Here is a 23,341-nt window from a genome sequence, read left to right as displayed (position 1 = left end):
CGTCGCACAGCCAATCGGGACGCGGGGCGAGCCCGGGTGGGCGGGGCGGCGGCGGAAGCGACAGCGCCGGCCAGGGAGCGCCCCCACGCGGCCGGAGGTGGAAGGCGGCGTGGGGAGGGCGGGGCACGGAGCCCGGTGGGAAAGCCCCGCCCTCTGCCTCCCGCGCCCGCAGCCAGGCCGGGAGGTCTGGCTGCAGACAGTACACCGAGCTTCTGCGAAGGGGAGCATCTCCAGGGTACGCAACTGCTTATAATTAGTCTTTTTCCCCCTCCCTAATCCTGTCTAGTCAAACCCAGCCTCTGCGCCCAGTGCTGTTTAGCAGCTCCTTAAGTCGCTCCAATGGTTGAAAAACTAGTTTTTTAGAAACACGATCATTCACGGATAGGGACATGGTTAAATAAATCATAGGACAGCCATAGTTCGGAACATAATGCAACCATTAGAAAGAATGCCAGATCCAGGCAGGGCGCGGTGGCTGCACTCCCAGCACTTCCGGAGGCTGAGGCGGGCGGATCACAAGGTGATCGAGACCATCCTAACACGGTGAAACCCCATCTCTACTAAAAAATTAGCCAGGCGTGGTGGCGGGCGCCTGTAGTGCCAGCTACTCGGGAGGCTGAGGCAGGAGAATGGCGTGAACCCGAGAGGTGGAGCTTGCAGTGAGCCGAGATGGCGCCACTGCACTCCACTCCAGTCTGGGCGACAAAGCCAGACTCCTTCTCAAAAAAGAAAAAGAAAGAAGAAAGAAAGAAAAGAGAAAAGAGAAAGAAAGAAAGAGAAAGAAAGGAAGAAAGAAAGAAAGAGAGAGAAAGAAAGAAAAAGAAAGAAAAGGAAGGAAAGAAAAAAGAGAGAGAAAGAAAGAAAGAGAAAGGAAGAAAGAAAGAAAGAAAGAAAAGAAAGAAAAGAAAGAAAGAAAGAAAGAAAGAAAGAAAGAAAGAGAAAGAAAGAAAGAGAAAAGAAAGAAAGAGAAAAGAAAGAAAGAGAAAAAGAAAAGCCAGCCAGATCTGGAGTTATTGGCATAGATGGATGATACATTGTTTTTAAGAAGCAACATGCAGGCAGGGCGCGGTGGCTCACACCTTAATTCCAGCACTTTGGGAGGCCAGATCATCTGAGGTCAAAAGTTCAAGACCAGCGTGGGCAACATGGTGAAAGCCCGTCTCTAATGAAAATACAAAAATTTAGCTGGGTGTGGTGGTGCACGCCTGTAATCCCAGCTACTCAGGAAGCTGAGGCACAATACAATCATTGCTTGAACCTGGGAGGCGGATGTTGCAATGAGTCAAGATTGCGCCACTGCACTCCAGCCTGGGTGACACAGGGAGACTTCTCGAAAAAACAAAAAACAAAAAACAACAAAAAAGCAACATGCAGGCCGGGCACATGGTGGCTCATGCCTGTAATCCCAGCATTTTGGGAGGCCGAGGGGCGGATCACAAGGTCAGGAGTTCGAGACCATCCTGACCAATATGGTGAAACCTGGTCTCCACTAAAAATACAAAAATTAGCTGGGTGTGGTGGTGCGCGCCTGTAGTCGCAGCTACACGGGAGGCTAAGGCAGGAGAATTGCTTGAACCCAGGAGGTGGAGGTTGCAGTGAGCTGAGGTTGCGCCACTGCACTACAGCCTGGGACAGAGCGAGACTCCACCTCAAAAAAAAAAAAAAAAAAAAAAATAAAAAGAAAAAAGCAACATGCAGATTGATTTTTAAATAATATCCAAAGCTTAAATAAAGCCTTATGTGCTTGTAGGAAGTGGAGAATAGTTAACGCTTAACTGCAAACTGACTACCTGGTGGTGGGAGATTTGAGAGGAAGAGTCACTGTGTTTCATTATTGATTTCAGCTAAATTACTAGTTTTTAAAAAGTAAACAGAAAATATTTGTATCTAATTACACACTATGTTCCACTGTTCTGACAACTTTGCTTTTATTTTTCTTTTTTTCCGGAGGTTGACATTGTAAACTCTTTGTGGGTAGTGACAGATTAAGGGCAAATGTTTTTTTGCTCCTGCAGCCAGTTCCTCTGTCCACACCCGAATCACGCACATTCACTAGGTGGGAAAGAGGACTGGAGAGTGAAGCAGACAGGAAACCTGGAGGTTCACTTGGGTCTGGACCTCCTTTCTTGTGAGTATCCCAGCAAAAGCCTTTCCATGCGGTCTTGATGCTTTCACCAGCCATGAGCAAACAAAATAATCATCTAAGGTTTATCTTCCCTCAAAACAGCAATTGTGTTTAAGTACCATTTGCTTCCCAAGGAAGATTGTTTGCATGTCCCACCCAAAGGAATCTTTATGTGACCAATTCTGTTATGTGCATTATCAGCCGTATCATCCATGGATTTGTAATTCTTAAGTAAATGGAATGCAATGGTTTGTCAGGTCTTGACTTTGGAGTCAGACCATTCTACAGGCTCAGATGCCCCTCGTGCTCTGTCGTCCAGATTGGGGTACAGCGGCATGATCCCATGGCTCACTGCAGCCTCAACCTCCTGGGCTCAAGGGATCCTCCCACCTCAGCCTCCCAGGTAGCTGGGACTACAGGTGCATGCTCAACTGATTTTTTGTAAAGAGAGGGTCTCCCTATGTTGCCCAGGCTGGCCTTGAACTCCTGGCCTCAAGCAATTCTCCTTCCTCAGCCTCCCAAAGTGCTGGGATTACAGGTGTGAGCTACCGCGAGGTGGCTTACACCTGTAATCTCAGCACTTTGGGAGGCCAAAGCAGGCAGACCACTTGAGATCAGGAGTTTGAGACCAGCCTAGCCAACATGGTGACTAAAAATACAATACAAAAATTAGCCAGGTATGGTGGTGGGCACCTGTAATTCCAGATACTTGGTAGGCTGAGGCAGGAGAATTGCTTGAACCCAGGAGGCAGAGGTTGCAGTGAGCCGAGATCAGGCCATTGCACTCCAGCCTGGGCCACAGAGCCAGACTCCGTCTCAAAAAAAAAAAAAAATTGTTTTTATTTAAAAAATCTTGGCCAGGCACAGTGGCTCAAGCCTGTAATCCCAGCATTTTGGGAGGCTGAGGTGGGCGGATTTCGAGGTCAGGAAATCGAGACCATCCTGGCTAACACAGCGAAACCCTGTCTCTACTGAAGAATACAAAAAATTAGCCGGGTGTAGTGGCGAGCGCCTATAGTCCTAGCTACTCGGGAGGCTGAGGCAGGAGAATGGCATGAACCCAGAAGGCGGAGGTTGCAGTACGCCGAGATTGCACCACTGCACTCCAGCCTGGGCGACAGAGCGAGACTCCGTTTCAAAAACAAAAAAACTCTTTATATGAAAAAAAGAGAAGGAAAAAAGCATAACCGGGTGACTACAGTCAATAATAATTTAACCGTACTTTTGAGACAGGGTCACTCCTGTCACCCAAGCTGTAATGCAGTGGTGCCATCTCAGCTCACTGCAACCTCTGCCTCCTGGGCTCGTCATTCATTCTCCTGCCTCATCTTCTGGAGTAGCTGACACCACAAGTGCACACCACCACCACACCCAACCTTTTTTTTTTTTTTTAAATACAGGGTTTCACCATGTTGCCAGGCTGATCTCGAACTCCTGAGTACAAGTGATCCTCCGCCTGCCTCACCCTCCCAAAGTGCTGGGATTACAAGCGTGAACCACCCAGCCCCAACATTAACTGTACATTTCAAAATAAGAGTGTAACTGGATTGTTTGCAACTCAGTGGATAAATGCTTGAAAGAAATGGAGATCCCATTCTCCATGATGTGCTTATTTCACGTTGCATGCCTGCATCAAAACATCTCATGTACCCCATAAATATATACACCTCCTGTATACCCAAAAAAATTAAGAGAAAAACCACAGGTATTTCCCATGTTGAAAGCTAATGAGCTTTAAACTTTAAAGCTTATAGAGGAAACATCACTTCTTTCCTACTTTGGGTGCCTAAGCAGCTTGCCTTTCCATGCCCTGGGGCAGGAGAAGCAGAAAACTAAAATTATAATTAGTTACTAATTTATTCATTCAAGAATGAGTGAAAACAAAGCAATTTTACACCTTCATATTAGATACAATCTTGGAAAACAGGTTTTAATATGGATATAGGAGGATGTTGCTAAGTGCCATCATCGAATATGAATAGTAAAATAGGAATGTGAATATTAAAATAAGATGTTACTCTGTAATCCCAGTCCTTTGGGAGACTGAGGAGGTAGGATCGTTTCTGGCTAGTAGTCTGAGACCAGCCTGGGCAACATAGCAAAACCTTGTCTGCACAAAGAATGAAAAAACATTAGCTGGGCATGGTGGTACTTTCCTGTGGTCCAAGCTACTTTGGGAGGCTGATGTGGGAGGATCCCTTGTGCCCAGGAGTTTGAGGTTACAGTGAGCTATGACCTTGCCACTGTATCCAGCTTCAGTGACTGAGTGATACCTTGTCTGAAAACAGTAACAACAAAAAGGGCTTGGGGCGTGGGCCGGGCCAGGTATGGTGGCTCACTCCTGTAATCCCAGTATTTTGGGAGGCTGAGGCAGGTAGATCACCTGAGGTCAGGAGTTTGAGACCAGCCTGGCCAACATGGTAAAACCCCATCTCTACTAAAAGTACAAAATTAGCCAGGTGTGGTGGTGCATGCCTGTAGTCCCAGCTACCCAGGAGGCTAAGACAGGAGAATTGCTTGAAACCGGGAGGCAGAGGCTGCAGTGGGATGAGATCGTGCCACTGCACTCCAGCCTGGGAGACGGAGCGAGACTCCATCTCAAAAACAAAACTTCTGGAATAGCATTCCTAAGATGTTATTGTAAAGTACAGAAGCTTCACTAAAGTCACTCATTTTGACTTCTATATAGTTGTCGGAGCAATTATACTAGAGTCAAGAATCCCAGTTAACTTCCCTTATGATTATATAAAGGTGAATAAAAGGAAACTCGATTTAAATATAACTTGGAAATATCCTCCTCTTAACCCTACCAGAGTGTCTGCAAGTAAACCTGAAACTACAGTGCATAGGTATTAGAAATGAGTATCTTTCTAGACGTTCGATTGAAAACCCACCTTCATGTACAATATACTGAAATTCCAGTGATAGCTAATGGAAGACTAGGGGCTTTACTTGCCTTCTTAGTATCATCTTTTTTTTCCCTCATTAAATTTGCTTTAAAACCAAGGGAGTAACACCCTGGCTTTTTTTTTGAGACAGAGTCTCACTCTATCATCCAGGCTCGAGTGCAGTGGTGCCATCTCGGCTCACTGCAAGCTCCGTCTCCCGGGTTCACGCCATTCTCTTGCCTCAGCCTCCGGAGTAGCTGGGACTACAGGCACCTGCCACCGCGCCCGACTAACTTTTTTGTATTTTTTTTAATAGAGACGGGGTTTCATCGTGTTAGCCAGGATGGTCTCGATCTCCTGACCTCCTGATCCGCCCGCCTCGGCCTCCCAAACTGCTGGGGTTAAATTTTTTTTTTTTTTTAATGTTGAACTAGGATATTTAAACAATCCCAGTACTTTCTATCAGAATAAAGGTGAGCTCTCTGACGGGTGAGCCATAGTCCTATGTTGTGCTCCTTTTCTGCAAGAGCAGAGGTCCAAGAACAGGGCTAAAGACCTCAGTGGTAATGACCGTTCTTCATCACATTCTGGATTCACAGCCAAACAGGGCGGCTGTGCTGTCACACACTTAACAAGGTAACTGGTCTTAAATTCCGGAACTATATCCAGGAGCCAGGCCACTGATAACCAGTTCTTTAAAAATTCTTGCCTTTGGTTCAAAGTAGGGAGAAGAGGATCACTTCAGGAAATTTTTTATAGCTTAAAATATTTAGTGTCAGAAAGTTATATATATTCATCTCAGTAGTCTGAAAGCTTAGATGATCAATCTGCATGTAATTGGAAATGTACAAAGGAGAAAAATTGCTGGGAAGTTTGTCCTGGTCCACACACCACCATCAAAATGTGACGCTTTTTTTTCTTTTGAGATAGAGTCTCGCTCTGTCAACCACGCTGGAGTGAAGTGGCACGATCTCAGCTGGCTGCAACTTCCGCCCCCGGGAGGTTTCAAGTGATTCTCCTGCCTCAGCCTCCCAAGTAGCTGGGATCACAGGCGCACACCTGGCTAATTTTTATATTTTTAGTAGAGACAAGGTTTCGCCATGTTAGCCAGTCTGGTCTGGAACTCCTGACTTCAGGTGATCTATCCGCCTCGGCCTCCCAAAGTGCTGGGATTATAGACATGAGCCACTGCACCCAGCCAAAATGTGACATTTCTTCCCTATCTAACAGTGCAAGATCTTAAAGTCAGATTACAAAACAAGTTGTATTCTGACTTCATCATTTTTCTATGCATTTCTAGGGCATGTTTATCTGAACTACTTAAGTCCTTCATAGTACAGTGAGCATAAAAGAGGACACAAGCCAAATGTATACTTAAATTAAATAGCATGATTTAATTTAGTTGGTGCTTAACCCTGAATCCTCTTAAGTTAAAAAAAAAAGTTATAATTAACTATTAACGTTAATGAATTTAAACCTTCCAGAAAGCATGAATCCAAAAGGAAATGTCCAACAGGTGATATTAGCCAGATATTTTATGGCCTTTCCTGTTTCAGTCTTAAACATTCTAAACATCAATGGGGGAAAAAAATTCTCTAGAGTTTTTCCACTTTTATTCTTCTAGAGCACAATTTTCTGGCATGTTACTGAGTACGGTCTTCTAACAGGTACACAATTAACTCGTAAGTAGACAACACAATGGCAGTATTTGGGATCTGCCGGATAAGCTGGGCAAAGAGTCCTCTATAAAAGGCGAGATAGCCTTCTTCCCGGAACACCAGGCGCGCTGTCTGGACAAAAGACTTGTACTTGGTGCCCTCTTCCCGGAGCCTTGTCCTTATGACTTCTGCAGAGAAACAAAGACCTACTTTACTCCACATATTAAATGGGGAAAGAATCCACAGCACACAACTTTAAAACTGTCAAGGTTAGGCCGGTTGCGGTGTCTCACACTGTAATCCCAGAACTTTGGGAGGCAGAGGTGGGCGGATCACTTGAGGCCAGGAGTTGGAGACCAGCCTGGCCAACATGGTGAAACTCCGTCTCTACTGAAAATACAAAAATTAGCCAGGCATGGTGGTGCACACCTACTATTAGAGTGGCTGAGGAATGAAGATCGCTTGAACCCGAGAGGTGAAGGTTGCAGTCGGGATCGTGCCACTGCACTCCAGCCTGGGCCACAGAGCAAGCAAGACTCTGTCTCAAAAAAGAAATAAATAAAATAAAATTGTCAAGGTTACAACTATGTCTGTTTCCCACTTCAGCTGTATTTGGACAGTTAAGTCACATACCTAGAGAAACAATGAAAATTAAGTTCTTTTAGAACCATTTCCAACTCTAGGATTTGATCAACTATTGACGCTTACATATACACAAAAGTACAAAATAACTTTTTTTTTTTGGAGGCAGTCTCACTCTGTCACTCAGGCTGGAGTGCAGTGGGTACGATCTTGGCTCACTGCAACCTCTGCCTCCCTGGTTCAAGTGATTCTCCTGCCTCAGCCTCCTGAGTAGCTGGGATTACAAGCACCCGCCACCATGCCTGGCTAATTTTTGTATTTTTAGTAGAGACGGGGTTTCACCATGTTGGCCAGCCTAGTTTCAAACTCCTTTTCTCAGGTGATATTCTTGTCTTGGCTTCTCAAAGTGCTGGGATTACAGCAAAATAACTTTTAAGGGGTTAAAAAAAAAAGCTTAGTTTAAATGGGACTTAATGTTAAAATAATTCATGGTTTTCTACTCCCAATTAGGCAAATGCTAATTTCACTGAAGGTGTAATTTGTATGAAGTATGGCAGTATCTTCAATGAATTCTTTTCTTATACTTTTCAGTTTTCTTTTCCTCCTGGAAACATTTTCTACTCTGCCCAGCTCAAAAGCCACCCTCTCCTTTTGCCAGCCTTTGCCCACCTGGGCCTCCTTCCCGGACACCTACAGTTGGACATTCATCATTTCTGCCCTCACACAGACCTTAGACCCTGGGAGGCATCACTGACCTCTTTCCTCAGATGTCCTTTGGGGTCAGCTTAGTGTCCCAGGACACAAGGGGGACTCAGCACCTGTTACTGAGTTGACTGTATTCATTTGTCATAGCTGACAGTAAGTAGGCTTATGAAAATAAAATCTGTTTTTCATGGCACAATAAACTAAGCATTTTTAAAAACAAGTAGGCCAGTAGGTCAACAATTCCATAACTTAAAAAATAAACTTACCCAAAGTAGCCTTACTTAAGGCTCCATTATAAATGGAGGCTGATTTTTATTTTTATTTTTTTTGAGACAGAGTCTTGCTCTGTCACCAGGGTGGAGTGCAGTGGCTTGATCTCGGCTCATGGCAACCTCCACCTCCCGGGTTCAAGCAATTCTCCTGCCTCAGCCTCCCAAGTAACTGGGACTACAGGTGTGTGCTACCATGCCCAGCTAATTTTTGTATTTTTAGTAAAGATGGAGTTTCACCATGTTGGCCAGGCTGGTCTCAATCTCTTGACCTCATGATCCACCTGCCTCAGCCTCCCCAAAGTGCTGGGATTATAGGCGTGAGTCACCATGCCCGGCCGAGGCTGAGTGATTTTTAAGTTTGGTTCCCATATTATTATTTTGATTCAAGGAATATTAAATACAATCCAGATTTTTAGCTTCCTTGAAAACAGCAGAAGTTCAGCAACTCAGGGCCTGCGTTTCTGCACAGCAAGTTTTGGCTATAATCAGCTGGAGCTGAGTAAGGTCGAGTTGCCACCACTCATGTGACCTCCGTCCATGTGGTTAGAGCCGTTTCCCTCGTACTCACTGACCTTACCTGCAGGGATCCTGTGCCACAGAAGTCTAGATATACCCACAAATGACAGACTTGACAGCTGTTTTACTGCTCTGGAAGAACAAAAGTAAAACATACCGTGTGGATAAGCAATGCAGGAAGCACAGCCCTTAGAAAGAGCAGCAGCTGCCATAAGTCCAAAAAAACTTGTGGAATTTTTCTCAGTCTCATTTGCAGACGAGGCTAATGGAGCTTCTTTCAGATACTTCTTTAAACTTTCATAAATAGCAAAGCAGATTATAGTTTCGGAAATTCCAGCATACGAAGCAGTTAATCCTCTATAGAAGCCACGAATGCCTTCAGTCTGGTAAACGTAACGAGCACACTGGAGTGTATTCATCTGCTTAGAGCCCCTCACTCTGCGTAAGAGACCAGCACAGGCTGTTTAAGAGACACATCATGGCGGAACACAGAGACATCACACAGTAGGAGAATGGGTCTTCCTTGTGGTGTTAGGAGACCTGTTTTCGTCCTCATTCCTGGCTCCTAACTCTCATAGCCCTTGTCTTTTGCTACAATGTGGGGTGTGTGAGGCCACAGGGGCAGCCTCTGATAGTCCCTCGATCTCCTTTCGCCTGCCCCAAGGCCATCCTCTAATGTCCCTACCCTGTTGTTCTTACTCCATGAGTCCCCTTCTATCCCCTGGGGGAAGGAATGCTGCTGGCATGAAGCTTCCAGAAAAACCCAAGAGGACAGGGTTCAGGGAGCTTTCAGAGCTGATCGCATGCAGGCTCCTGGAGGGTGGCCCCTGGGGAGAGTATGAAAGTTCTGCGCCCTTTACTCTGTACCTGGCCCTACCTATTTCTTCTTCTGTATCCTTGCGATGTCCTTTATAACAAACCAGTAAATATTAAGTGTTTCCCTGAGTTCTGTGAGCCACTCCAGCAAATTAATAGAATCCAAAGAGAGGGGCATGGGAACCCCAACTTGAAGCTGATTGTTCAGAAGCTCTGGAGGCCCAGACATGCAACCGGTGTGTGGGTGGGTGGGGGATGGGCAGTCCTGGGGACTAAGCCCCCAATCTATGGGGCTGTCTCCTGGTAGACAGTATCGGAACTGAATGAGAGGACACCCAGCTGGTATCCGCTGCTCGGTGTGTGGGAAAAAACCCCTGCACATTTGGTCACAGAAGTCATCTTTTGACTGTTGTGGTGTGACAGTGGAGGAAAAACATGGTTTGGGCCGGGCGCGGTGGCTCAAGCCTGTAATCCCAGCACTTTGGGAGGCCGAGACGGGTGGATCACGAGGTCAGGAGATCGAGACCATCCTGGCTAACACGGTGAAACCCCGTCTCTACTAAAATACAAAAAACTAGCCGGGTGAGGTGGCGGGTGTCTGTAGTCCCAGCTACTCGGGAGGCTGAGGCGGGAGAATGGCGTAAACCCGGGAGGCGGAGCTTGCAGTGAGCTGAGATCAGGCCACTGCACTCCAGCCTGGGCGACAGAGCGAGACTCCGTCTCAAAAAAAACAAAAAACAAAAAACAAAAAAAAAAAAACATGGTTCGAGGAGAGTTTTTCCCACATATCTCTGTACTGTTGTCAGCTGACCCCCAGCCCACTGAGGCCAGACCAATTAGCTGGCACATCTGACAGGCCCACAGAATACTCGCTACATCTGCATCAAGAGTCATAGAAACATGTTCATAAAAACATTAACATTTGACCTAATTTTAGAAAGAGCTGCAGGGAGCAGTAAGGCTCATCACAGAGGAACTACAACTGCAAAACAATCAGAACAATTCAGATAGCTGACCATGGTACACCTGCTAGATTAAGTCACAAGGCCGTGAGACACAGGGAATGCTTTCAGTGGAAAACAGGACTAAGTTAAAGGTAAAGGATGACCACAAGGGCTAGGCGCAGTGGCTCACACCTGTAATCCCAACACTTCAGGAGGCTGAGGCGGAAGGACTGCTTGAGGCCAGGAGTTCAAGACCAGCCTGGCCAATGTAGTGAGGCCCCATCTCTACAAAAAAATAAGTAATAAGAAAGAAAAACAGGAACATTCCAACCTGTTGGTGAGGCTACTTATTAGATTTCTGATTGCACTCATCTCCAAATAGATTCTAATTATTGCTAAATTTATAAAATCATAAAACATCAAAATAAAACAGCAAATGAAAAGCCTCAGGTTTAGAGGCTCCTACCCCAGGACATAAAGCATTTATGAACTGCCTGGCTGCAAGGCGGGAGTGAGCCACTGGATGAGCGTAGTCAGCTGTGCACCAGTCACACGTCACAGACCCCTCCGAGCAGGCGCAGACCTGGGGCTCTTGGGCTTCACTCAGTCTCAACTGGCCTCTCTCCCTTTATTATCTCCGCATAGACTGTTCCCGCTCCTTAGTCGCAGTGACCTTTCTAACACAAATCCAACCATGCAACTCCCATCCAGAGGCTGGGTGCGGTGGCTCACTCCTGTAATCCCAGCACTTTGGGAGGCCGAGGCGGGCAGATCACACGGTCAGGAGATCGAGACCATCCTGGCAACACGGTGAAACCCCGTCTCTACTAAAAAATACAAAAAATTAGCTGGGCGTGGCGGCAGGCACCTGTATTCCCAGCTATTCGGGAGGCTGAGGCAGGAGAATGGCATGAACCTGGGAGGCGGAGCTTGCAGTGAGCCAAGATGCGCCGCTGCACTCCAGCCTGGGCTACAGAGCAAGACTCCATCTCAAAACAAAACAAAACAAAACAAAACATCCAGAGTTTCTCACCCTTGGCACTATTCACATTTGGGGCTAGACCATTCAGTTTGGGGAGAAGCAGGCTGTCATGTGCTTTGTAGGATGTTTAGCAGCATCCCAGCCTCTATTCACACTAGACACCAAAAACACCCACCTAAGTTGTGGCAACTTCAAATGTCTCCAAACTTAGCTGCTGAATGTCCCCTGGAAGGCACCTCCTACTTCCATCCTCCATTTCCCGAGGACCACTGCTCTGATGACTTTCCACTGCCCTCAAAGTCCAACTCCAAATTCCCTTTCAGGCTTGGGAAGGATTGGGCTCCCCTGCTCTTCCAGCCTTATTCTTCCATAACTCCCTTCTCCCCAGAGCAGATGCACATACTATACGCCAACCACACTTTGTCTTATAGCTCCCTAGAACTAACCACGCTTTCTTTTTTTTTGAGACGGAGTCTTACTCACTCTATCCCCCAGGCTGGAGCGCAGTGGTGCGATCTCAGCTACAACCTCCAACTTCTGGGTTCAAGTGATCTCCTGCTTCAGCCTCCCTGGGATTACAGGTGCATGCCACCACATCCGGCTAATTTTTGTGTTTTTTGTAGAGATGTGGTTTCACCATGTTGGCCAGGCTGGTCTCGAACTCCTGACTTCGTGATCCGCCCTCCTCGGCCTCCCAAAGTGCTGGGATTACAGGCGTGAGCCACCACGTCTGGCCTACCTCCTTTCTTTAGAGGCAGCTGAAAATCCGAGTGGACTGGCTGGAAGTTTCCAGTGCACACATTTCCAGGCAACACAGTAATACAGGGGTTCTTTTTTTTTTTTTTTTTGAGACGGAGTCTTGCTCTGCCGCCCAGGCTGGAGTGCAGTGGCCGGCTCTCAGCTCACTGCAAGCTCCGCCTCCCGGGTTCACGCCATTCTCCTGTCTCAGCCTCCCGAGTACCTGGGACTACAGGTGCCTGCCACCACATCCGGCTAATTTTTGTGTTTTTAGTAGAGATGGGGTTTCACCATGTTGGCCAGGCTGGTCTCGAACTCCTGACCTCAAGTGATCCACCCACCTCAGCCTCCCAAAGTGCTAGGATTACAGGCTTGAGCCACCGCGCCCGGCCTAATACAGGGGTTCTTAATAGAATGCTGGTAGTTCGTTCACTTGGACTGGGGAGAAAATGGCATCTTTAACCCTAATCCCTAACCGAAATCCAAAAGTTAAATTGTTAACTATTGGAGTTTAGGGCTAAGCATAGTGGGATATCTAATCCCAGTTTGGGTCTTAGCTATTGTGTCTTCAGAAGTATTAAAGCCACCTTCGTAGTTTGCTTTATTTCAGCTAGGGTTTTTTACAACCTAGATGAAACTTAGCTTTATTGATGATAAGTTTAAAACACTCTTTACGCCGGGTTCCATTAGCTTGGGTTAATCGTATTTATTACAAATGTAAATAAACAGGCCACAGTAGTACTAGTAGTAGCACCTGTGATTTGACACACATAGAAATATTTTCATGTCACATTACATTTGTTGAAAACATCACAGGACACGGTTTATCATTTCTTAGAAATTATGGCAGTTACTGGACTACTGCTATATCTTGTTAATTTAATGTGTTAAAGACGCATACTACTGTATCACTGATAAGTGTATTTTTAAAAACGTTATTGTAAGGCCTGGTGTGGTGGTTCACGCCTATAATCCCAGCACTTTGGGAAGCCGAGACAGGAGGATTGCTTAAGCCCAGGAGTTGAGACCAGCCTGGGCAACATGGCAAGATCCATCTCTACAAGAAAAACAAAATTAGCTGGGTGTGGTGGCATGCACCTGTGATCTCAAACTAGGTAGGAGGTGAGGCTGAGGCTGGAGGATTGCTGGAGCCTGGGAGGTCGAGGCTAGGTGATAGATGAGACCCTGTCTCAGAAAAGGGGAAAAAAATACATTATTCTACCTGGGAGGCATAGGTTGCCATGAGCCGAGATTGCACTGCACTTCAGCCTGGGCAGCAAGTGAGACCCTATCTCAAAAAAAAAAAAACACCCAAAAAACAACATTATTCTAAAAAGGGCCTGCAGGTGTCACCAGACTACCAAAGGAATCCACAGCCCTACAAAATGTTACAAACCCCGGGCTGGAGTTCGAGGGCAGAAGCCTATTATAGTTTAGGGCCTTTGGAGACTAAAATTAGCCCTCTGAGGTCCGAGGACAATCAGAGTTCTGCCTTTACTGTCTTCCCTTTTGAAAGGGAGACCATGTGGAGGAGAACCCACAGCACTTCAACTGGGATGGGGTCTGCAAAGGAGAGACAGTCACTGACTCTCTGAGACAACAGGCGGGACTGTGGATCAGGGAATGCAACCAGAGAAATCCCCTCCTTCCCCTGTTTGTCATCTCTGTCGCCCTCATCTTCCAATGATGCTCACAACACAAACCTCAATGCAAAAGGAATCCTGCATGCACTTAGATTAAGAAAACGAGGAGGGGGATAGCTAAGGAATCTGTATATCTCATTCCTTAGAGATGTGGGGAATTGGGGCAAGAAAAAAAAAAAAATCCCAAAATCCTTTCATTAAGGAAGGAACAAATAATAACTTACTTCTGTTCTAGCTGCATTCGGGTTTTAACCATCCATATAGGATTCATTAAGGAATTTGTGATAAAAGCTGGAAAAAAAAAAACAGTAAAGGTCAACACTGTACATAGTCAATACTTATTAAAGATGTCTATAATCATATAATAAACTTTGAAATCAGGATTTCAATGGCCTACTAAAAAGACAGTAGGAAGCAGTTATTTCTTTTTCTTTTTCTTTTTTTTGGAGACAGATTCTCGTTCTGTTGCCCAGGCTGGAGTGCAATGGCGCGATCTCAGCTCACTGCAAGCTCTGCCTCCCAGGTTCACGCCATTCTCCTGCCTCAGCCTCCCGAGTAGCTGGGACCACACGCGCCCGCCACCACACCCAGCTATTTTTTTGTATTTTTAGTAGAGATGGGGTTTCACCCTGTTAGCCAGGATGGTCTGAATCTCCTGACCTCATGATCCACCCACCTTGGCCTCCCAAAATGCTGGGATTACAGGCATGAGCCACCGCGCCCGGCCGGAAGCAGTTATATTTCTATCCTGCAGATAGAAGCTTCAGTTTCCCCGTTAAGTGTAACATCTATTGGTATTGCTGGATCTAAAATAAATTTCTCTTAATTTTCTGGAATCCCTTCTAGTCTTTTCAACCTCTAGATGGTGCTGTTGATATCTGTGTTCATGTGATTCCTACCAAAAATTATAACTGTCCTAAAACTCAATTTATAAGCCTCAGATCCAGAAATAATTTAACTTTTAAGACTGATCTGCTTATAGGAACCATTTGGTCAGTAAGCCTTCTCCATCTCTTTTAAATTTTTTTTTTTTTTTTTTGAGACAGGGGTCTCCCTTGTTGCTCAGGCTGGTCTCAATTCCTGGGCTCAAGTGATCCTCCAGCCTCAGCCTCCCACAGTGCTGGGATTACAAGCATGAGTCACCACACCCAGCCAAGCCTTCCTCACCTAAACATTGTGAATCATTCTTGGACAACCAAAAAAAGCAACACCATGGTATTAGTCTGACATACAGTATCTCTTCTGTAATACCTCACACCCTCCACAGTGCTGTGGAAGCAGATTAATTTGATACTAGGAAGATACTGGGTTTTTTTTTTTTTTTTTTGAGACAAGAGTCTTGCTCTGCCCTCCAGGCTGGAGTGTAGTGGCGCTATCTCGGCTCACTGCAACCTCTGCCTCCCGGGTTCACGCCATTCTCCTGCCTCAGCCTTCTGAGTAGCTGGGACTACAGGCACCCGCCAGGCCCGGCTAATTTTTTTTTTTGTATTTACTTAGTAGAGATGGGGTTTCACCGTGTTAGCCAGGATGGTCTTGATCTCCTGACCTCGTGATCCGCCTGCCTCGACCTCCCAAAGAGCTGGGATTACAGGCGTGAGTCACCACACCCGGCCGACACTGTTTTTAAGAACTTCCTTGGGGTCTGCTTTATTTATCAAGGGTTCTAAGTTAACTTTGCAAAAGTTACAAAATGGATTAATAGTTGTTAGCTTATGGTAACTCACCACTGGCCTATCTTTTTTTTTTTTTTTTTTTGAGATGGAGTCTTGCTGTGTCGCCCAGGCTGGAGTGCAGTGGCGCGATCTCGGCTCACTGCAAGCTCCGCCTCCCGGGTTCATGCCATTCTCCCACCTCAGCCTCCAAGTAGCTGGGACTACAGGCGCCCGCCACCACGCCCGGCTAGTTTTTTGTATTTTAATAGAGACGGGGTTTCACCATGTTAGCCAGGATGGTCTCGATCTCCTGACCTCGTGATCCACCCGCCTCGGCCTCCCAAAGTGCTGGGATTACAGGCTTGAGCCACCGCGCCGGGCCGCCACTGGCCTATCTTTAAGCAAAGAGCAACCTGTTTTGGATCTCTGCCTTTCCTCCTCAGAGCTCTGTATTACATAGAAACGGCTTCCTTGTACACAGCAACTTTAACATTTTCTATTCAGGGTCTAGAAATAATTAGCTATAAATACTCAGACAGGTTGGTCATACTTGTATTTGGAGTAACAATGGCACACAAAAATGATGTGTACATCTTACAGACTGGTAGGAGATGCAAATTTTTCGTAAAATGCCAATTTAAGTTCTCTAAAATATTTTTCTAGGCCTGGCGTGGTGGCTCATGCCTGCAATCCCAGCAGCACTCTAGGAGGCTGAGGTAGGTGGGTCACTTGAGCTCAGGAATTCGAGGCCAGCTTGGGCAACATGGTTAAACCCCATTTCTACAAAAAATACAAAAACATTAGCTGGGCATGCTGGTGTGCGGCTGTAGTTTCAGCTACTCAGGAGGCTAGAGGAAGGAGGATGGCTTGAGCCCAGGAGGTGGGGATTGCAGGCAGCTGAGATCATGCCACTGCACTCCAGCCTAGGCGACAGAGCCAGCCAGCCAGACCCTGTATCAAAACAAAACAAAACCAAAAAAAAAAAAAAAAAACCCTTCTGTTTAAATGGACATAGAACTCTATACAGCCTTCTAGACATAGAGCCTTCTTGGCCAGGCGCGGTGGCTCATGCCTGTAATCCCAACACTTTGGGAGGCTGAGGCGGGCAGATCGAGACCATCTTGGCTAACACAGTGAAACCTCGCCTTTACTAAAAATACAAAAAATTAGCTGGGTGTGGTGGCTGTGCCTGTAGTCCCAGCTACTCGGGAGGCTGAGATAGGAGAATCCCTTGAGCCCGGGAGGAGGAGGTTGCAGTGAGCCGAGATCTTGCTGTTGCACTCCAGCCTGGGCGACAGAGTGAGACTCTGCCTCAAAAAAAAAAAAAGAGCCTTCCCTTCTCTCAGATATCTACACGTTCATGTTTTACAAGTACCTCCTGGGGAAGAAGTCCTGCTATGGCTTTTCATTAGGAAGTGGAATGGTTCCCTCAGAAGAGAACAGATGCCCTATGAGTTGTCACTGACCCTCCTGAAAAACTCCACTGCAAGCCCTACACCCTCACTGCATAACCCATAGTTGGGGACAGGAGTGCCAACTGTACACAGGGTGTGTGGGACCCCGTGGGGAATCTGAAGAAAGAAACTCTAATTTTAGAAAATCATCTGATGGGGCGGGGCCAGGCACAGTGGCTCATGCCTATAATCCCAGCACTCTTGGAGGCTGAGGAGGGTGGATCACTTGAGGTCAGGAGTTTTGAGATCAGCCTGGGCAACATGATGAAATCCCGTCTCTACTAAAAATGCAAAAATTAGCCAGGCGTGGTGGCAAATACTTGTAATCTCAGCTACTCAGGAGGCTGAGGCACAAGAATCACTTTAACTTGGGAGAAGGAGGGTGCAGTGAGCCAAGATTGCACCACTGCACTCCAGTCCAGCCTGGGTGACAAAGTGAGACTGTCTCAAAAAAAAAATTAAAATAAATAAATCTATCTATATATATAATTTGATGGGCAAACAGGAAGACATGAAAAACCTATGAATATTCCTTTAGAAGAACAAAATACCAATAGCATGCATAGAACATGTAAATTTTGAGGGCAAATAAAGAGCTTTAGCGGGCAAGGAAAATAAAATCAAGCTACAAACTGCTGTCACTCTCCTATCAGTTGTAACATAAAGCTTTAGAAAAACAATTTTAGGTGCAAAGGAAGAAAGGAGCTAATTTCTAATTCCTGGAAAAACTGTTTGGCAGAATGCATGCTTTAGAAAAGCGAGAGAGAAACTCTCTCTTCACTCACTAGGGTAACATACCTGCAGAGCCAGCTGAGAAAATATGCACAATATTGCTGTTAGGCACGAAAATGCCATTAAATTGCTCTTTGGCTTTGGAGTAACATGCAAAGTATACAGCCCTGTTAGAACAAAGAGAACATTATAAAGAAATCATCATAGTGCAACTTTATATGTCCCTCCAGAATACCTGAAAAATTTTCAGAAAATAAAATGGGAAAGACACTGCCACGCACCCAAAAATCTTGTCCTCGCCTGTGCTAAAACCAAAACCTGCCACAGGCACGTTCAGGAAGCTCTTGTGTGTCCCTCCAGAAATGATTTAGTGATGACAGAGGTGTTCAAAAATAATTGAGGAAAGTGAGATTTGGGGAAGACATCTACAAAGTCCTTTTACATTCTTCGTTCTGGATAAATGCTAACCCTTTAAGCATCAACACATTGGAAGTTTTGAATTTTTGTTTGTTTCTAGAATAGACCACACTTTTTCACCTTGTGCCAAAATGAGAATGTCGAACACAATTTGAACTGTTTTTGCATGACTCAGGATCACACAGGAGCAGCCATCATATCATACCTGTGTTTTCATAAAGAGTCCTCCCAGTATCCCCTGCCTTGAGTACCACAGAGTGGTCCCGTCACCTTTGTTTTCTCTTCACTTTTCCCCCTGCTATCTTCCCTCTTTTGGGGCTGGGAAATAGGAGCTACTTGGCACTTTTCCTGGTCTTTCCCCAGCAATGCAGGGAAAGTGTTTCTTTCTTCTGCTGGCCAATGAATCTTAATCATAGAATATATTTTTCAGTTTAGGATCTTAACTACTTATCATTATTGTGTTATAAAAGTCTTCCTTTTCCCCTAAACCCCAATTGTTCTAAATGGGTGAGGCAGCCAGGAATCTGCATCAGGTTACCAGGGTTACACTGTAGGAGCACTGCCTGTGAGCAGCGAGGGCTCTTCTCACTTTGTTTACTACAGATGGGCAGTAGTTTCCCATCTATGAATAATGCACACCCCAGATCATCTCACAGACTAGTACTTTCTGTTTTTAAATACATCACACATACTTGCTACAAAATTCTAAAGCAACAAAAGCAGTAAAAAAGTCTGCCTTTTTACAACATCCCCAGGTGATGTTTTTGGTTTGTTTGTTTGTTTTGAGATGGAGTCTTGCTCTGTCACCCAAGCTGGAGTGCAGTGGCGTGATCTGGCCTCACTGCAACCTCCACCTCCTGGGTTCAAGCCATTCTCCTGCCTCAACTTCCCGAGCAGCTGGGATTACAGGTGCATGCCACCACGCCCAGCTAATTTTTGTATTTTTGTAGAGATGTGGTTTCACCACGTTGGCCAGGCCAGTCTCAAACTCCTGACCTCAAGTAACCCGCCTGCCTCGGCCTCCCAAAGTGCAGAGATTACAGGTGTGAGCTACTGCACCCAGCCGATTTATGTTTAAATTGGAGCACTGATCTGGAGGAATTCTATAAGCTTTTGGTCTTCCCCCTATATAAGACAACATTCTCATTTTTGTTGAAAGACTTCATTTTCTTTCAAGTCTCTTGGAGTATGACAAGTTAAGTGTCCTGCCCCTGCCACCCAGTTCTCTTCTCAGGAGGTCCTTTCCGGAAGAAGTTTTTTGTTTTGTTTTTTCTTTTTGAGATGAGTTTGGCTCTTTCACCCAGGCTGGAGTGAAGTGGCACGATCTCGGCTCACTGCAACCTCTGCCCCCAGAGTAGCTGGGATTACGGGCGCCCGCCACCATGCCTGGCTAATTTTTGTATTTTTAAGAGAGACAGGGTTTTGCCAAGTTGGGAGGCTGGTCTCCAACTCCTGACCTCTAGTGATCCACCTGCCTCGGCCTCCCAAAGTGCTGGGATTACACGGGTGAGCCACCATGCCCAGCCTGGAGGCAGTTTTTAATCTGCTTTCCAGACATGCTATTCTCTCTCTGTCTCTGTTACTTTTACAATCATACAGTGTTATCCTCTCTATCCTATCTATCCAAGAGAACTTTCTGCCAAGATGGGATGCCGTGTATCTCTGCTCTTCAATATAGTAGCCATTAGCTGCATGTGGAGATTGAATGCTTGAAACATGGCCAGGGAGCTGAGCAACTGAACCTTTAATTCTGATTAATTTACATTTAAACAGCTCCTTGTGGCCAGTGACTATGTTATATACTGTGACAGTACAGTTCTGTATATTTCAAACTGGCTTTCAGGAGAAGCCCTGCAAAAATATGAGGATGTCATTTTATAGAAAGTTAAAAGCCTTTACAATTCCTCCGGATCAGTGTTTCTAAGTGTGTTGGAGTCACCTGGGGGTTCTGTTAAAATGCAGATTCTGATGTAGGTCTGGGATGTGCCCTGGGATTGTGTGTTTATAACAAGCTCTCAGACAGTACTAATGCTGCTGGCCGCATGCCATACTTAGAGGAGCAAACACTTGGAGTACATTACAGTAATGATAGCAGATTAATTTTCACGCTTAAGAATATGAAGAATACGGTAAGTAGAATCTCTTTCACACACTGAAGACACATCTACAATTCTCAATGACTATTCGCTATGTCCGCTATATTTAGGCAAATCCAACACAGAAAGACACTAGTCATTCAGCAGCATCACCCTTTGGTAAGAAAGGACCCAGAATTCCACACTGCTTAGCACGGGCTAGCTGGAAAGTTTAATGCTTACCTTGATGGTGCAACTCCAACCAAATTTGGACCCAAGCCTCTAAAAAGTGACTTTGGTCCCTCTTTCTCCAAGATCGACCTGAATAATAAGAAAAGACAAACCTTTAAAACCCCTCAGGCAAGGTCTATTAAAAATGATAGACCTTAGAGATAGACCTTGATAGACCTTGAGATCTCAAGTTCGACTCTTACCTGATTTGGTTACAATACAGAATGGGAAGTCTGTAGAATACTGCTATCATTAACACAGTGAAAAAAACATGCTTCAAAAAGCATCAGTTAGACATATTTTATTTTTCTGCCTTTCTTTTTTTTTTGAAATAGAATCTTCCTCTGTTGCCCAGGCTGGAGTGCAGTGGTATGATCTCGGCTCACTGGAACCTCTGCCTCCCGGGTTCAAGCAATTCTCCTGCCTCAGCCTCCCAAGTAGCTGGGATTACAGACACTCACCACCACACCCAGCTTTGTTTATTTATTTATTATTTAGACCGAGTTTCACTCTTGTTGCCCAGGATGGAGTGCAATGGCTTGATCTCGGCTCACTGCAACCTCCGCCCCCCAGGTTGAAGCGATTCTCCCGCCTCAGCCTCCCGAGTAACTGGGATTAAAGGCATGCACCACCAAGCCCAGATAACTTTGTATTTTTAGCAGAGATGGGGTTTCTCCAAGCTGGTCAGGCTGGTCTTGAACTCCTCACTTCAGGCGATCTGCCCGCCTCAGCCTCACAAAGTGCTGGGATTACAGGCATGAGCCACCATGACCGGCCTAACACAGGAGGAAGCTGTGCAGAGTCTGTACTATACAATGAAATCCTGTGAAAGTAGGATGAATATCTGGCAGAGGGTTCCACACAGGGAACAATTTCCTCATCAGGTTCAGAGATTTCTTTTGGATTTACTGCTTCTAACAATCCTATCTTCTAGATCTTTACCTAATATAGTAGAAACTTACACAGGGATATAAGGAATAAGGCCAGCTCAGTGCTTATACCTGTAATCCCAGGACTTTGGGAGGTCCAGGCACGTTTACCCAGGAGTTCCTGACCAGCCTGAGCAACACAGTATAGACCCCATCTCTACAAAAAATGAAAAAAATTAGCCAGATGTGGTGGTGTGTGCCTGTGGTCCCAGCTACTCAGGAGGCTGAGGTAAGAAGATAGCGGCTGGGTGCGGTGGCTCAAGCCTGTAATCCCAGCACTTTGGGAGGCCGAGGCGGGCGGATCACAAGGTCAGGAGATCGAGACCATCCTGGCTAACATGGTGAAACCCCGTCTCTACTAAAAAATATAAAAAACTAGCCGGGCGAGGTGGCGGGCGCCTGTAGTCCCAGCTACTCGGGAGGCTGAGGCAGGAGAATGGCGTGAACCCGGGAGGCGGAGCTTGCAGTGAGCTGAGATCCGGCCACTGCACTCCAGCCTGGGCGACAGAGCGAGACTCCGTCTCAAAAAAAAAAAAAAAAAAAAAAAAAAAAAAAAGAAGATAGCTTAGCCTGGGAGGTCAAGGCTGCAGTGAGCCATGATCACGCCACTGCACTCCAGCTTTAGCAACAGAGAGACACCTTGTCTCAAAAATTGAAAACAAAAAAAAAAGTTGGCGGGGGGGGGGGGGTGGAAGGTGGAATTTAAGGAATAGAAAACTCTAATAATTTTCATGGACAGGATGATGATTATTTAAAACCAAAGCCTAGTAAGTATTTCAAGTCCAAAGATTATACCATGACTGCTTCTGCTTGTGTTTTTTTTTTTTGAGATGGAGTCTCACTCTGTCACCCAGGCTGGAATACAGTGGCACAATCTCGGCTCACTGCAAGCTCCGCCTCCCAGGTTCATGCCATTCTCCTGCCTCAGCCTCCTGAGCAGCTGGGACTACAGGTGCCCGCCACCACGGCCGGCTAATTTTTTGTGTTTTTAGTAAAGACGGGGTTTCACAGCGTTAGCCAGGATGGTCTCAATCTCCTGACCTGGTGATACACCAGCCTTGGCCTCCCAAAGTGATGGGATTACAGGCATGAGCCAGTACGCCCAGCCAATTGGTTTTTCTTTTAAACTTTTTTTTTGTGGTGACATACACATAATAGAAAAATCTACCATTGTAACTTTTTTTTTTTTGAGACAGAGTCTCGCTCTGTTGCCCAGGCTGGAGTGCAGTGGCGCAATCTTGGCTCACTGCCGGCTCCGCCTCCCAGGTTCATGCCATTCTCCTGCCTTAGCTTCCCAAGTAGCTAGGACTACAGGCATCTGCCACCATGCACAACTAATTTTTGTATTTTCAGTAGAGACAGGGTTTCACTGTGTTATAGCCAGGATGGTCTCCATCTCCTGACCTCGTGATCCACCCGCCTTGGCCTCCCAAAGTGCTGGGATTACAGGCGTGAGCCACATTGTAACCATTTTTAAGTGTACAGTTGAATGGCATTAAGTATATCCACACTGTTGTGCAACCATCACCATACCACCATCTACCTCCAGAACCTTTTCATCTTTTCAAACTCAACCTCTGCACTTATTAAGCACCAGCTCCCTAGCCCTCCCTCCTGTCAGGCCCTGGTAGTCACCATTCTACTATCTCTATAAATCTGACAACTCTAGGTATCTCTTATCAGTGGCATCACATCTTTTTTTGTGACTGGTTTATTTCACCTGGTCTTTGAGGTTCACCCACGTTGTAGCATGTGTCACAGTTTCTTTCTTTTTATTTTATTACTTATTTGAGACAGAGTCTCACTCCATCACCCAGGCTGGAGTGCAATGGGGCAATCTCGGCTCACCGCAACCTCCACCTCTTAAGTTCAAGCAATTTTTGTGCCTCAGCCTCCCCATTAGCTGGGATTACAGGTGAGTGCCACCACGCCCAGCTAATTTTTTTTTTTTTTTTTTTGTGTGTGTGTATATATATACACAC

The 23,341-nt window shown here is 45.9% G+C and overlaps 1 protein-coding gene across 1 annotated transcript in view; it reads right to left on the bottom strand.

Annotated features, from left to right (window-relative positions):
- Nucleotides 1–6,382: 6,382 nt before the first annotated feature.
- SLC25A33 (solute carrier family 25 member 33) overlaps nt 6,383–23,341 on the bottom strand; it is a 29,704-nt gene continuing 12,745 nt past the window's right edge. Inside the window, exons 2-6 of the mRNA XM_017888043.1 lie at nt 20,443–20,520; nt 17,774–17,874; nt 14,094–14,160; nt 8,808–8,878; nt 6,383–6,859 (exon numbers count right to left, since the gene is read on the bottom strand). Of these exons, the coding sequence (XP_017743532.1) occupies nt 6,657–6,859; nt 8,808–8,878; nt 14,094–14,160; nt 17,774–17,874; nt 20,443–20,520 (520 nt within the window). The 3' untranslated portion in view covers nt 6,383–6,656. The remainder of the gene's footprint in view (nt 6,860–8,807; nt 8,879–14,093; nt 14,161–17,773; nt 17,875–20,442; nt 20,521–23,341) is intronic.

This window comes from Rhinopithecus bieti, unplaced genomic scaffold (assembly GCF_001698545.2).
Source record: "Rhinopithecus bieti isolate Rb0 unplaced genomic scaffold, ASM169854v2 scaffold_16234, whole genome shotgun sequence".
In the NCBI taxonomy this organism is placed as follows: domain Eukaryota; kingdom Metazoa; phylum Chordata; class Mammalia; order Primates; family Cercopithecidae; genus Rhinopithecus; species Rhinopithecus bieti.
This window is presented reverse-complemented; position numbering and strand designations above follow the sequence as displayed.